Below are 17,106 nucleotides of genomic sequence, written 5' to 3' on the forward strand. Positions count from 1 at the left end.
ATCTACTGCATCAACACTCAGCAGAGCAGCATTCTTGAAATTCATAAGCTCCCTATGTATCGTTAAAACATCCAGAGGGGTGTTAGAATTATGTCAAATACACTACAAGTGTCTTTAAACTTCTTCCTAACTATAATGACTTCCACTGTAAATTTTAGAACTAATTTGAATCCAGTGGTATTTGGCATGACACTCAAGATGGCTCCTTACCCCTAAATTCTGAACCTCCTTTCAATAATTTGAATAGGATAAAAAGCATCAATCCATTCTTCCAAATGCCTATCTAAATCCTATTGTATATTCAACACATTAGTAACATTTTTTTGCTAAATGATTAACAAAAGTAGCTGTCTTAACTTCTTGTGTCACAGCAATTGCAGAAGCAGTGGTGCTAGCAATTAATGTAATTAAAGCTGTTATACCAGCAATGATCAAGCCCACTACCCTCTTGCTTTTGGTTAAAGCTTGACTCATTTCTTCCAGAACTTGCAAGCTATTATTAGAATACCAAGGTTCTGTGATACTCAGGGCACTAAAACAAAAGCTGGTTGATAGACTTCCATAACTGACATGCCATATTTCAAAACACAAACACAATTAGAAGGTGTACAATAAATACAACTTAAATTAAATACTGTAGAAGAAACAGGTATTTTTAACTTGACAATTTAAAGAGCCTTAACATATGTGCTAACACCTGTTTGAAATCTAGATCCTGCCCTAACTTTATCTCTTGCTAACATAAGATCATAGAGAACTACAGCTAATTTCCAAATATGTCTCTGAAAATGTCCAGAACCAGACTGAAGACTGGTATTTCCAATACCATGAAGACTGATATTTCCAATATTGGATTGATTTCTAGACCAGTCCATGATTGAGTCTGAATAACTGATCACATTTAATAACAATACGAGAGGCATTATAACTTCTGTTTTTGATTCTCTATTCCACAAGGTCTAAATACTTGAGGCAAGGCAGCTTGTTGCATCAGGTGTATAGGTAAGCAATGGTGGGTTGGGAACATATGTCCAATACAGCTTCCCAGTCACCATTGTTAGGGAACTCAGCAAGCTCACAGGTCAGTATCATTATTTGTCCTGGCATCAGCATGTCTTACCCGTCGCTCTGGCGGTCACCATACTCCTTCAGCATCCTGCAGAAAAAACACAAACATGCCCTTTTCCTCATATTTAATACTTGATCATGCCTTATGCCAGTAAGTGGATCCTTCCCTTTAACCTATGTATAAGTATGCCTAGTTGTAGAGTGCCATAGACATTCAGCAGAAAGTTCCTTGGCCTCCAAATTTTTTAAAAAATTTTAAATAAAAAATGAAGAGAACATGATTTAAATAAATTTATGTCTTCTTTTTTTATTTTATGAAGATATTGTTTTAAAGTTCCGTGGGCCTGTTCCACAGTCTCTTGTCCTTGACAATTATAAGGAATCCCTATAATATGGGTAATGTTAAATTGGTGCTAAAAAGTCTCAAATGTTCTACTTCAATAACCAGTTCCATTACCTGTTTTGTTTGTTTGTTTTTCTTTTATTATTATTATTATTAGGTACTTTATTTATCTACATTTCAGATGTTATCTCCTTTTCCTATTCCCCCATTGTATGATATTTGGGCACACACACACACACATGCACACACACACACACACACACACACACACACACACACAGTGATTTTCCCCTTTGTGTTACATGCCCAGACCCTGAAGCTTTTGAGACAGGCTCCCTCTGTGTAATTTAGGCTGTTCTTGAACTTAAAATCTTTCTGACTCAGCCTCTTGAGTGCTGAGATTAAAGGTGTGGTCTGTCTGTCTGTCTGTCTATCTGTCTATCACCTATCTATCTTCCATCCCTTTATTATCTATTCTCTACTCTTCTTTTAAAGAAAAAAATGCATGAAAATACTCAAGTCCACATATAGTGCAATGTTATTTACTTCCTTTATTTTTTTCTCTGATGCTGAAAAACCATTTCCTATTAACATAATTAATATAATATATTAATGTAATTCCTTATCTGTCTCATCATATAGCATACTATAAATGTGCAAAATAACAACAGCATTATATGTACCACCAACAATCCTGCTGCATACAGTTATGTTTCTTTATGTTTACCCTTGGATTTAGAATACATGCTGGAGGATGTGTATAATCAAAACGCTATACTGTAAAATCAATGCATGTGGCTTTCCGTTTTGGTGTTATGCCGCCTATCTAATATCAAGATAGGTTAATTGTTTTCTGTATCTGAAAATGCAAGGGAACAGACACATATATTTATTTTCCTTTCCCCATTTCCTACAAAGACAACAAACCACAAACATTAACTATCTCACAGGATTGTTTTTCTTAACAATGTGTGCTGGAGATGTTTCATAGCAGATAGGCCCCTTCATTTCTTTTTATAGTTACATGTGACTGCATTTCATGAGTTACTATAGTTAATTGTCACTGGATTGCTTCCAGCTCTTTGCTATTATAAATTAAATATTTACTATCCACAGTGTTTGGGACTCAACATATTTAGTATTTTAAGGTTTAGGGAATGTTGCATATAAAAGCAATGGGATGTCTTGAAGGGGGCACCAAAGGCTAAATGTGAAATTCTCTTCTTATTTATTATACAACTTATATCCATACTTTGAGGCAATTTTATGCAGTACTTTTAATATATCTTTGTTTTGGCTATTATCTGGCACATAAGGCTTTGTATGCTACTTCCTACTTGTGGTGATACACACACACATATGTGCACACACACATAATTCTATTTTGAACTAAAATTTCTCAGATTAGGGATGTCCAACAACACTATATTCCAACAACACTATAGTGAATGCTTTTAAACACATCAATTAGAATTTTTACTGTTTATCTTTGAGGTAGAATCCTAGAAGTGAAGTCAGGAGTCAAAGGGAGGCATGTATGTTGTTTTCTAGCTTTTTTCTAATTTTTTGTGATGCCTTTAGCACTTGTGATGAGGGTATATGAGGGTATTGTTTTGTCAATCAGTGTAACAAAAGATGTCCCCCGGATTTCTATCAATCCCATAGGTGGAAAATGACTTTGTTTTACATTGCTGTCTTGAAAGAAAAATGATAGTCTTAGTTTTGGATATATGTGTGGATATAGCTCAATTGGTTGTGTGCAAACCCTGGACTTAATCCCCAGCACTGAATGAGCTCAGTGTGGTAGCTTCTAATCAATCTCTGAACTCTAAGGTAAAAGCAAATAGGATCTGCAATAGCTCCTCTGGCAACCCATGAGCTTCCTAGTATGTTTCCTGCAGAGCTTTGCCCATCTTCATCTCTAGGCTGGGTATTGTGACTGGAACCTAAGGACCCTAATATGTAGCTGTACCAAGGAAGAGCATTAGAAGGGCTGTTGAGGGCAGTCTCTGAGTCCACTTGTCTCTTCAATGACATGTAAGCGAGCCCACTGGGGCTCAGTTATGGGGCAAAGGATGGGCTAACCACATCAATCACATCAGCAGCTCAGCTTCTCTGGTAGGAGGGAAAGCAAAGTCAAGAAGGAGTGGAAAGAGAACTGTGAGTCACTTTGATATAGAAAACACACACACACATGCATGCATGCATGCGCACATGCACACATGCATGCAAACGAAGCAAAGAAGCTTCCTGTTAAACAGACATTGGCCATCTCCAGCAGTTCATTAGCCATTCATTCTCTAGGATAATTTTTATTTAGCTCTACACTGGGTTCTGATGATTTAATGCAGACCAAGATACAGCCCTTTGCTTGTGTCTGCTATAGAAAAATGACAATAAGCAGGTGACATTAGGCATGGTATATTCAATGGCAAGAATAAGCCAGGTGGAATTATGGGAAAACAGAATAATAATAGTTTGTGATCTGGGAGTGGTTACTACTTAAATGTCACTTTTGACACCTTAATGTATTTTTAAACAGTACCAAGACATAGGTACAATTTAATCACAGCTTAAACGATGAGGGCATCAGGGCAGGGCTCAGGTCTGTGTTTTGAAAAATAGGAAGAAATCATTCCTGCCTTTTCTCACCCCTCATGAACTCTTCAGGAGACCTTGCTTTTGAGATGAACCACACCTGAACAACACCCCAGCTCTCCCTGGTATGCTCTGCCTGCCCGATCTCCCTAGAGCAAGACTGTAGCCAGTCATTGGTGCTGATTTCATGCTGTACTTTTGTTATAAAAGTGCATGACAATCAAACATTTAATAGAAACACATTGGTCATTAGTAAATAAGAATGAATTGTTAAAACAAAATGCATAGTATATAGCCTAATTTTTGTATGTGCATTTGTATACAGGTGTGTGTGTGTGTGTGTGTGTGTACATGTGAGCATATGTGTGTGGAGGCCAGAGGAAAACATTGGCTGTCCTTCCTCAGACATGGCCAATTAGTCTCTCACTGGCCTGGAACTTGCCAAGTAGTTCAGGTTGACTGGCCAGTGATTCTTGGGGTTTGCCTGTCTATGCCTCTGCAAAACAGGGATTACAAATTTATGTCATTATACCTAGTTTTTTTTTTTTTAAACCTGGGTTCTGAGAGTAGAACTCAGGTCTGGATTGTATTCTCAGCCACCAGGTATAAGAAAGAGTGTTAACAGAATCCTCCAGATACTGTTTTTAAAAACAGTTTTGCTTGTCTGAATTTTCTACTATACAACAAACATGAAATAAATTTGTAAAGAACAAAAACTAGTACCACACTAGCTGGATTCCATCATTCACTACAGACTAATTTGTATTACTTTCTATAAAACCACAACTGATCATCAATGCTCAAATCCCCTCCCACACTCCTTGCTTGAATTTGTGTGAATCTTCTGTTCCTTGGTATGAGCAGGTTCACCTAAGATCATTGGTATTATTCCAGATATAGATACCAGGGCAGAGACAGGGCTGTGTAGAGAGACATACAGTTTGCCTTCTGAGAAGACTCAAAATCTGAAAACGTGTAGACTAATATTTTCGGATGTTTCAGGTTGTACCATCTTTGAAAATTGCAAGAGCTGCCGGAATGGCTCCTGGGGCGGAACTCTGGATGACTTCTATGTGAAGGGCTTCTACTGCGCAGAGTGCAGAGCGGGCTGGTATGGAGGAGACTGCATGCGTAAGTATACCCCCTGTGCACACACACAAGCGCTCTCTTGCTCTGACTTCCAAGTCTCAGCTTAGGATGCAACTCATGTTATCTTGTTGGAATCTTAGTTTAGGAAATCCTATGGCTAGAGATAGGATTAAAACAAAGATGTATTTCCATCTTTCCAGGGTGGATAGTGGAGATGTGTCTGGAATTGTGTTTCCAGAAGCTGCCTTATCTGGTTCTCAGGTTCACCTTTTGTTCAAATAAAGCCAAATCCTTACACACACACACACACACACACACACACACACACACACACACACACACACGACATAATGGATGTCCATGACAGGAGAACATTTGAGGTGACTTTGATCAGCAGACAGTGAAATAGACTCCATTGTTGTCATGTGTAGTGTATTTAAAATAGGAATTTCTTTGATACACTTCTTAACTCCTTGGTTAAGTTCTTGAAACCACAATAAACTGCTAGCACACCATTTTACCCATGGGAAGGAATTCTTCTGGGAAGAACTTGATCTCAGAGGATCAGTCATTGTTATTCTTATCTGAGCTTCAAAGCTCTTTGAAAGTAGAATGGAAATCTGGTACCTCTCTCAGGCCAACATACAACTTATGGCCAGCCTTGGATGTCCTCCGAGAGCCTGCATCCACGGCAATGCCCACGTGGTGGGATTTCAGCAAATCTGCTTTATTTGTTATCAGAAGCTGTCAGGAAGTAAAGCTTTACTTCTATTAATGACATTCCTAGTTTACAAGAGTGATGTTGATCCAACCACTGGACCCAATTTGTAGCCAGATGCTAGTAGTTTTAAGACCCCACCAAAGCCAGAGGAAGAGAAGGGTTTGTTTATATTCCAGAGTGAATCTACCAGTTCTAGAAAGTGGGTAAATTTTAAAATGCTGGTCTCTACTACTGATTTAAAATTTCTGTGCCACTTTAATTGAGTTCTAGGAAATGTAATTTGAGGCTTTGTAGTTTTTATTTATTTTTTTACCAGGTAGGTCAGCTGTGTGATATAACCTACTTTTCACCTTGACAGCTATTCTTCAAGATGGTGTGAGAAAACAATGATCAGGGTACAAACTATACTAACCTGAGTTGAAGTAATGATTGTATGCTATTTCATGTGACTTTGGGCAAGTCATTTAGCCTCAACCATAGTGCTGTCATCTTCTTAAATAGGAAAGAATGCTGTCTATCTTATAGCACTGATTAAGTGACAAGTACATCTGAAGCATTTAGTGCTTTCCTTAGAGATAGTGAAAGCACAATGTTTTACACAAAAGTGAAATAGTGACTTGTTTTCCATGTACCTCTAATTGATAATGTGGTAAGAAGTCCAAATACAAAACGACTTTCAATAACAGCTTAGGAAAGACACTGGGTCCTGAAAATACAGCTCAGTCAGTGTAGTGTGCGCCATGTAAGCATGAGGACCCAAGTTTGCTCTTTAGCACCTATGTAAAGAGCAGGGCTTGGTGGTCTGGGGGAGTTGGAGACAAGTGGATCACCAGAGATTGTAGACGGCCAAGCTTAATCAACTTGGTGAGTACCAGGCCAAGCATAGACATCAACAACAACAACAACAAAAACAGACAGACAGACAAAGATGGAGAGTATCTGAGAAATGACATCCAAGCTCCTCTGATATCCACAAACAGGCAGATTCATGAGCATGTATATACACACACACAAATCTTAGTCAGGGTTTCTAATGCTGCAATGAAACACCATGACCAAGAAGCAAATTGAGGAGGACAGGGTTTATTTAGCTTACACATCGGAATTCGCTGTTATCACCGAAGGAAGTCAGGAATAGAATCCACACAGTGCAGGAACCTGGAGGCAGGAGCTTATGCAGAAGCCATGGAGGGACCCTGCTTACTGGATTGCTTCTCCTGGCTTGCTCAGCATGTCTTTGCCACTCATAATGGGCTGAGCCCTCCCCTTGATCACTAACTCAGAAAGTGTCTTACAGCTGGATCTCAGGGAAGCATTTCCTCAGCTGAGGCTCCTTTCTCTTTGATAACTCCAGTTAGTGTCAAGTTGACACACAAAACCAGCCACTGTACACACACACACAGACACACACAGACACACACAGACACACACAGACAGACAGATAGACAGACAGACAGACAGACACACACAGACACACACAGACACAGACAGACAGACAGACAGACAGACAGACAGACACACACACGGGCACACACAAAAAGAAATGTACAGCTTTAGATTTCATGTTGGAATTTCCTGTAAATAGGATAACTGTGGTTTTCACTTGCTTCGGGTTATATTGGCACTGTATTGGGTGAAATGGCAAGCAGAGACTTATGTGGCCCTACAGGTAAGTTAGGTAAAGAGTTTAGATGCCATTCAAGTACAGTGGGCAGTCAAGGATGAGATATGAACTTAGGTTGGACTAAGTACTCTGAGAACACAGGTAAGACAACAATTACTGTAGACGTAGATTCATATAGGGCACCTCTTTGAATTTATAATTTACTTGCAACTCTTGTCCCTTCCCTTTCCTACCTCCGAACCCTCCATACTACCCTCCCTGCTCTTCCTCAAATCTGTGGCCTCTTTCTTTTTAAACTAACTGTTATCGCACACACACACACACTCACACACCTCTAATTCCTAAACATAATGTGTTCAGGCTGGATAATGTTACTTGTATGTATATTTTCATAGATGACCATTTGGCATTGGACAGCCAGTTGATATGCTCTTCCCTGGGGAAGACCACCTCTCCCACTCAGCTTTCTCTATTTTTTTATAGTTGCATGTGTATGGTTGAGCCTTGTGGACCTTTCTTCATCCAGTTTGGCATGTTCTCTGACGTCATCCTTGTTCAGCTCATGTGATCGTACATGACCCTTAATAGTAGCTTCTGATATTACTAGGAGACACAATTTCAAGACAAACTCCCTGATATTCTTTCATTTATAATCTTTCTGTCCCTTTCTCCATAATGTTTCTGAGTTTTGGGTACAGGAATATTCTGTAAATTAGTCTATTGGAACTGCATTCTGATTGGTTGTGGTTTTTGTAGTGGTTTCTATCTGTTGCAAAGGTAGGGGAACTGGTTTCAGTTTGTGTCAAGTTGATAAAAACTAAGCCAGAAATCCAGAAAAGTGACACCTGACAGGTAATTCTAGCAATATATCAAAAGTTCATTGAAGTGGAGTCAGCACCGTGTGCAAAGGTCATGGTTAGGAATGCTACTTCAGTGACTAGGTGAGGAGGAAAGAGCCAGTTATGAGAGGAGCTTAAAGAGCAAAAGAGTGGTGACTCACTGACACACTAGAAGTCTAGTGAGGGACCTCAAGTTTGTCTGAATAGCAGGTCCTCAGAGGTTGCTCATGCATGGTCTTGCCTAAAGTCTTTGTCTGTTATGTGTTGGGTTGAGCTTCAGTATGAGAGCTGGCTGCAGAGTCTGGCTGGTTGGGTTGCCAATGATACCACTCTAAGAGTCAGGCTCTTTGCAGGACAACAGAGTTGGACCCAGGAAGAGAGTGATCCCACTAGACAGGTTAAGTAGGAAGTTTGTGGTGTTATTTATCAGATGGTAGATTCATTCTAAAGAATGCACCCCAGGTGCTGGACACATAATGACAAGCAGGCAGACATGGTCTCTACCATTGTAGAGCCTGCCATTCATCAAAGGAAGATAAAAACAAGAAGAAGTAAAAACAAACATGGAAAGTGGTTCATTGTGTGAAGTAAACAAACAGAAGAAAAGCCAGATTCCTCTCTGCATCTAATTCTGTCTGGGACACAAGGGATGCTGTGATTGCATTCTGCCTGTTTTGAAAGCCTCATTCCACACAGAGTATGCTGTCACAGCCGCAATCACAAATGGAGCATTTCTTATGGAAACTCAGTCTGGTCATCATGGATTACAACGAGCCGTCAAGGAAAATGGATTCTATTTGTAGAAATAAGGTCACACCCAAGAAGACACAAGTTTCATGTTCTTGTCGCCTATGTTTCATTCTGTACCTGCATAAATTCAAAGCAAGTCCAAGGGAAGAAGCAATGCATTTGTCTGTCTGCTGAATGCCTACCTGGAGCTGACCATTATACTGGCTTCTGTGAAGGTGAAGAGGGGACCCCATGCTTAGGTGGTCCTATTCTAGATGGGGCACAATAGAAGAGCTACGAGGCTGTACCACTATTCTCCCAGTAGATGGCGCTCAAACAATCCTTTCGGTCTGTCCTTTCTCTTGAAGGAGGTGTGGGCTTCTTTCCTGTAGGGAAACAGTAGGGAAACTTTCCATTTCCCTTCCTGAGTACCATGTACAATCTTAGCAGCAAAAGGAAAAGGCAGGTCAACACTGAGAGACATTAGGCATTCATCACTGGAGAGATAGAACAGCCCCTTAATTTGTAACTGTCTGTACTGATGATGATATTAGCCCACCTCCTAACAATATTAACACTCAGTGTGTGATTGCTTCATTCATTGCTATAGTCAGATTCTAGTCTCCAGAAGAGTGCCTGCATGCCTAAGTCCAGCGCCCAGAGAACGTGATCATTTTCATCTTCCTGTTCAAGAAAGGCAGTTCGGCGGTCTCAAAACTGTCTATGCTGAGAGCCATGGGTGCTATATTACTAAAAGAAAGATCTATTTTTTTGTACTTTTCTCAATGTTTAAATTAGATTAATTTCAAGTCTACAGGGTTGAAAGAACTCTGTGTCCATGCTGTCTACCTGGACTCACCAATTATCAGTTTACAAAATGTGACGTTCTTTCTTTTTTTTTTTAAATATTTTAAATGTTAATATTTCGTGTTTTAAAATGTTAGCATAATCTCCCCTTCCTTTGTTTGCTTCTTGAGACAGAGTCTCAATATGTAACTCACAGTGGCCTGGAGGTCTCTGTCTTCCTGCTTCATCCTTCCAAGTCCTGGAATGACAGCTGTATTTCATGATGTCTAATTTTTCTTTCTGGACCTCAAATTTGGCCAGTGAAGATTTTTAAAACCATCTCCACACACATTTTTTTGAGCACCCCTCTCCTTTTCTGTCCTCATAAGTATTTCAAGTTCACTAGTACTTCTCTTCAGGTCCTGAAGCCAGCCTCTGGCTCTCCTTCAGTGGGAGCACTTAGGGCTGTGTCTAAGTACTGGCTACTTGAGGTCTGGTGTCTAAAGTCAAGAGCAAGGCTGCTATCAGAGCTCCTCAGACTGGAAAGTTGGCTTCTCTTTTATTAATTCTTTGAGAATTTCACATCATAGTCCCCAATGACACTTCCCAGTCCTTCCATGTCTGTCTGTCTGTCCCCTATTGGGACCCCTGCCCCCCCGAAACAACAACAGCAACAAAAAACAAGTCCAGTTGTGTTGTCCATAGACTTACTGGAGCATGGTCAAACTCCCAGTGGCCTACTCTCTAAAGAAAACTGAGACCTTTCTGCCTGCCCCTCAGTCCAAAGCCATTAATTGTGGGAAGCAACTCTCCAACATCCTTATCACATCCTAAAGAGTTCTCTTGATGGCTTCCTTTTTAGGTCATTACTTTTAGGGGAGGGGATTGGGATCCAAGAAGAGTTTTCCCAGAGCCTTCCATGTCTCTCTTTTTCAACTGAGTGCCTGCAGCCATCGACATCCCTGCCAAAGTAGCTCCCTTGCTCTTTGATCTGGAGCTCAGATCATGGGCTTCCTTGTGGTCTCTGGAGACTTCATAGACTATGGACATGGCCCCTGGCAGCAATAGGACCCACACATGGCCCTCAGTGACATCATGGACTATGGTGACCCTTGGAGGAGTTCCAATCCAGAAAGTAAACCATTCTTCATCTTGAGCCTCCTTCATTGCCTAGAGCCAGGGAGATCCTGCAGCTGGGTGGCATGTTCCAGGCCCGAGTCTGCATCTATCTGTGTGAGCTCCAGGCTACTTCATGCCATCCTGCTGACCCCATGGGCAACGACCTGATCCACTGTCAGCCTCAACCCTCTTTCACACCTGCCACTGACATTGCATCTCCAGTTCAGCCTCTCTCTACAGTGTGTGCACTACTCTGCTCTCCCATCTCCCCATCTCCACAAATTCGTTCCTTGCAGTGACATCCGCTGGCCCATGTGCCCCTATGAAAAAAGTTGGCTTCCTAAGTGGGACCACCCTGCTGACCTCCAGAGGCTGGTTTCTGGAATGTGATTTTTTTTGTTTGTTTGTGGGAGGAGGTCAGATGTTTTAGTTCTCTTCTTAAATTTAATTTTCATTGTATATATATTCATTATACATGGTACTATGTTACCTAGAGACAATTAGACACAATCGATACTGTCCATTGAACATATTTTCTTCATAGCTCCACCCCCTCTTTCTTACCCCCCTCTTCCATTAGACCCTTTTACTTCTACTTCTATGTCATATATACACACATGATTTTTATAGATTTATGTAAAATGTAGGAACCAAACACATTTTAGAGAAAGCATATGATATTGGTCTTTCACAGACTGGCCTAATTTGCTTAATATCATCATCTCCAGTTTTATCCATTTTCTTGCAAATATAGGCCACATTTCTTTATCCATTGCCATGTTTTTGGACACTTAGGTTGGTTCCATAACTAAGGCATTGTGAATAAGGCTGCAAATACACATCAGTCAATGTGCAAGTGTCTCTGCTATGTGTTGGCTTGGAGTCCTTCAGGGGAAGACCCAGGAGCGATAGGACTGGGTCATGTGGTCATGTGGTTTTACCTTGGTTGTTTTTTTTTTTTGAAACTTTATAATAACTGGACTTGCTTATTTCCCCTCCAGTAGAGGCTGTTCCTTGCATGTGAGCTTCAGGAGAACCCTGAGGATGATACTATGTGATATTGTAGCCAATACCACTGGGATCCCAAGGCTTCAACCTTTTGGGGATCTAAGGAGGTTAGGAAAGCAACCCATATGAGAGGATTTATGGGGAGAGATTATGGCCCCCTAATACGTTTATCTTCTTACTTGTGTTTTGGACAGAGCAGAGAAGCAGAAGAGCTGGCTGTGAGCCATGCCCCCAAATGCTTGAGGGCTAGAGTATCTGAGATGATGTGTGTGCAGGCAAATGCATGAGCAATGTCCAGAAATGATTAGGAGAAAAATTTGAGATAGGAAGGCTCAGAGGAAGAAGGAAGGGTTGGGTATGGGTCAGGAACAGAGACAAGGGATACAGAGATCTGAAACTTTAATTTTTTAAAATCTTATTTTTAATGATGGTTCTCAAATGCTTTAACCTCTCTTGTAGCCCACCACCCACCAGAGGTAGTGGAAAAGGAAGGATGCGGGGTTGGGGGGAGTGGACCTGTTCTTTGGAGCAACTTCTGTCTGTGTTATCTGGAAATCAGAAATTCAGTTCACAGGTTAGCAGGCAGCGGCAACTGGATCCACTCACAAACTCTTCATGGGTACACCAGCACTCCAGTTCCATAGAGTAGGGTTAGCAACAATGGTGACAAGACCTAGCAGAGACAGCCAGTCCTTAGCCTCAGTTTCAGTCAGCAGGAGGGACCAACAGGAACACCAGGAGTTCTCAGTTGTACCTCTCTCAAGGCACAGCAAAGATGAAAGACCCACAAGCTTTGCACAGCTAGCTGTACCAGCAAGCCAAGCTGTCTCCATCACTCCATGGAGTCCTATTTATTCCCTCCAGACATCATGTGCCTTGCCTTAGCACCTGCATCCAATTAGCCCCAGTCCTTGAAGTCTTGACATATGGAGCTCAATACAATGTAAGGCAGACCAATACATGTGTGTTGTTAACAATGAATCCTTCGTCATGTGTTCTTTCTCATGTTTACTTTAGCAGAACATTCTCCCTCCTGTGTCTGCTTCAGTGAAACGTTCCTTCACAAGTCTGTCTTAGCTTTTCACACCTGTGTCCACTTAAGGAAAACATTCCACTTGTTTGCCCCAGCAAAACACCATCCAACACTACTGACTCTCTAAAGAACCCTTAAGTTTCTACTCAAGTTTCTACCTCATGGATCATTCATTGAAAACCAGATCATCTTGCCACAGCTTTCTGTGTCCTGACTTTTCCAGGGAAAGAACAATATGCAGTTGGGTCCATAATGAGGAGGGCATCGTGAAATGTCTAGCAGCCTGGACTTGGATCTGACAAATTTGCAAATCATGGCTTCTCTTTTATGGGTAGAAACAAACCAAAAAATTGTCCTTAGAGAATTTGTGTGTGTGTGTGTGTGTGTGTGTGTGTGTGTAACAATAAAAACAAATGCTGTCTATACATCCTTTAGTCTAAGAAATAATAAATACTCAATAAATAGTTTATGGTTATACTGGTTAGTTTTAACTATCAGCTTGATACAACTTAGAATCACCTAGGAACAAAGTCTTAATAAAAAATTATCTAGATCAGGTTGGCCTACAGGCACTTCTGCAGGGCATTGTCTTGTTTGTTAAGTGGTATAGTAAGACTGAGCCCATCATGGGTGGCACCATTCTTTAGGCAGTGGGGTGTGAACAATATAAGAGAGGAGAAGGCTAGCAAGGAAACAAGTGTGATGCATGCATTTCCCTGTTTTTGTCTGTGGATAGCTCCCCCAAGCTCTCACCACTGTGACTTTCCTGATATGATGCACTGTAACCTGGAACTGTAAGCCAAACAAACCTTTTTCCCTTAATTTGCTTTTTTTGACAGTGTATCTTATCACACTAATAGAAATAAAACTCTAACAATAATATTTTTGTTAATAACCCAGAGACATTAAGTGTTTTTGCTTGTTTGTGAGTACACACATATGCACCTGTGTATATGTATGTGTATTTGAATAGACAGAAGTTAATATAAAAGATATAGTGAAAGAAAATTTCCTGAGGAAATAAAAGGAGGAGGTATTCATGCCACGATAAGTGTTCTGTGGTAAGTAGTACTTCATGTTTTCTGTCTAAGAAGTTTCTTGACACCAGGTAGTTTAAACTGCTGAAGACCACTGTCAAAGACTCATCAGCTATAGCTCAGTTTCTGTGGAGGAGGAGTGTTATGAAAGACCTCTCTTCTCAAACAGTATGAAGTCACTAGGTTAACAAGAACACAATGGCAATTTTCTTTAAGACCATCAGATATCTGTGAATATAGAACCTGGAAGACTCCAATCTTCAGAGAAAGGATTTTTTTCCTCTTGTGAGCAAGGATCCAGGATGCTTGGTCCCTGGGTCTGGCTGCTAAAGCTGGTAGAAGGCAGGGTACAGATGAAGGCTGTATCTGCCAGAGGAAACACAGAAGCCAGGTTTTTGGTGATCCTACAAGCCAACATATTGGAGTAGAAATCTAAGGCGAACACAAACTCTGTCTGTTTTCTGAAACAGTGTTTTCCAGTTGAGTAGGGTTAGGTGAGATTGCAGATCTCTATAGGGTGTTGCCATTGCAAATTCACAAACTTGTGGTCTCACAACCTCATAATCCCATAGTGTCTTAGTTTTGTAGTCTAGAAAGTGGGGCGAGGTGGAAAGAGGAGGATTTGAAAAACTCAGAGAGATTGTATAGGGCTCCTGATGCTTGTATTTCAGATGCTCTCTGGTGGGATGCTAGCCTTCGTCCTGACCCAGACACTAACTCCTGACCTGATCGAGTTAAACTGAACAATCTTCATCTTACACAGTTAATAAAGGAGAGCACATTCCTAATCAAAAGAAGTGATGTGCTGTTTGTGTTTTCCTGTTGAAAAACAAACAAAACTACAGCAAAGTGAACAATTAGCCAAAGGAAATACTTTCTAGATGATCTTATTGTGGAACTTTCAGATCAGAACTGTGAATAACTTTAGATTAATTATATTAAAGGATCTATAAGAAAATATGGCTCTTATGAACTAACGTGAGAAATGTCAAGTGAGATTTAGAAAATTAAAAAAACAAAGTGAGCAAGCAAGAAGGATAAACACAGTATTTGAAATTAACAACAGCAACAACATCAGTTGAAGGGAACCAAGGAGAAGGAAGACTCAGAGAATTAAAACTAGGCCAACAAAAATCAACCAACATGCACAAAGTCCTCAAGGCTAATTTTTTTATTAGTGTATACTAGTTGTATAAAATACTAGGTTCCGTTGTGATATTTTTATCCATACAAGAAGTGGATTGAGGGAGGGACCAGGTGGAAGGGGCAAAAGAGAGAAATGGGGGCTGAATACAGTCAATCCAGTTTTCTTTTCTACCTCTCTCCAGTTCCTGTCTTTTGGGCTGTATTCGCATACTGTACATTGTACATTTTGGAGATGATCCTGGAGGTTTCAGAGAGGAAATATCTCCTGTCTCGGAGTGATATATATATATATTTAATTGAAGGCATAACACATGTGGTCTAGGGAAAGGGAGCTTTAAAATGCTTTGATTGGGCAGGGCACTGTTGAATTGTTTGATATAGTCACCCATTTGGTTAATAATTCATAATACAGGAGCTTGTTACTGATAAAGAGACGAATAAGGCAATGCCTTACCCTTGCAAGCTGTACTATTAAGTACAGGAATAATTCAATCAGCAGCTTTCATAAGGTGCCAGGCTGACTGGGGTTTTAGGCCAAATCACAGCTTGGAAAGTCACTACTGGACTTCTAATGTTTCTGATGAAGGCAAGAGTCCCAGTCCACTCAAAGCCTTCTCTCGCCACTTACTGTGAACTAGGCATTGCTCTAAATACCTTCACGCACAGTCTCATTTAGTCTCCACTACAGTCCTCATCAGAGTCAGTTTATAGATAGGGACACTAGTGCATCCAGGTCAGGGAAGTGATGGAGTAGAGGAGGGGTTGTTACTTAGCTGTAAGTGACTGGGCCAAGATATGAATCCAGAAGCTTGGCATGAGAACCAATGGCATCTTCTCCAATGAACTACCCCCATATAACAGAGGCAGGTGAGGTCACGGCTCTGAGGGTCCGTCTGAGGACCTTGAAGGTGATGGTGGGATAACTGGAGTCACACAGAGGGTTTAGGCTTCTTTTCTGCCCCTGACCTAGTGAGCTGGCAAATTAGCATGCCACCATTAGGCCTTGTCTCTGAGTCTGCTGGGTTATAGCCAGTGTCATCATTTGGTTCTCATAGGATCTGAAATATAGGATATAACCTGAGCTTCCCCGGGAATCTTACACTAAGATAGTGTCTCTGATCCACACAGGACTCTATAGAAATAATAAAATGATTGCCATTTACAAAGCATCTTTAGGAAACAGGTGTAATGCTGGAAATTGGGGCTGGAGTTAGAACTCAGTTGGTAGAGTACCTGCCCAGCACAAGCGGACCTAGGTTTGATTCCCCAGGAACGCATATAAAATAGGCATTGAGATGTACCTGTGAAATGCCCTCACTTGGCAGGTAGAAACCGAAGGATCAGAAGTTCAAGGCCAGCCTCAGCCATAACGTTCAAAAATAGATAGCATGGACTACATGAGATTCTGTCTCAAAAAAAAAATCTGTTAAATCCTTCAAACAAGAAAATAATAGAAGACATGATGACAGGTACAGATATTCTCATCTTCATCCGTGAGAACATTGGCTCAGACAATGTGAACTCTCCTAGGGTTCAAGCTGTTTTCACGTACGGAGCCCTGCTTCTAAAGTCATCTTTGAAAGAGGAAAGATAGGACCAATGCCTCTCTGTCTAAATAGTTTCTCTGAATCCCCTTTTTCCCTTAGAGGGAAGATGAAAGAAAACCAAAATCAAACCATTTCCCAGAACTGTGTGTCTCTCTCTTGCCACCCCACCCCCTAACGCTGGAGACTTGTGTGAATGTTGAAGGTGTTTATTTCTGTGCAGAATCTTCCAGTTTTCTCACTGGTTTGGAAATTAAGGAAGATTTCTTTTTAATTCTGTAAATGGAAGCAAGTTCTATCTATCTATTCTGTTCATGTTGGGCTGTAAAAGAATAGGGGTGAGCCCAGGGTTTGGAAGACTTGGGGGATGGTCTGCACACACACACACACACACACACACACACACACACACACACACACAC

At 40.8% G+C, this 17,106-nt stretch overlaps 1 protein-coding gene across 1 annotated transcript in view; it reads left to right on the forward strand.

The window, feature by feature from the left end:
- Window positions 1-17,106, forward strand: part of Pamr1 (peptidase domain containing associated with muscle regeneration 1) — an 88,627-nt gene that overhangs the window by 35,740 nt on the left and 35,781 nt on the right. Inside the window, exon 3 of the mRNA XM_028767032.1 lies at window positions 5,012-5,140. Coding sequence (XP_028622865.1) covers window positions 5,012-5,140 — 129 coding nt within the window. The remainder of the gene's footprint in view (window positions 1-5,011; window positions 5,141-17,106) is intronic.

This window comes from Grammomys surdaster, unplaced genomic scaffold, assembly GCF_004785775.1.
Source record: "Grammomys surdaster isolate TR1022 unplaced genomic scaffold, NIH_TR_1.0 170, whole genome shotgun sequence".
NCBI classification, from domain to species: Eukaryota; Metazoa; Chordata; class Mammalia; order Rodentia; family Muridae; genus Grammomys; species Grammomys surdaster.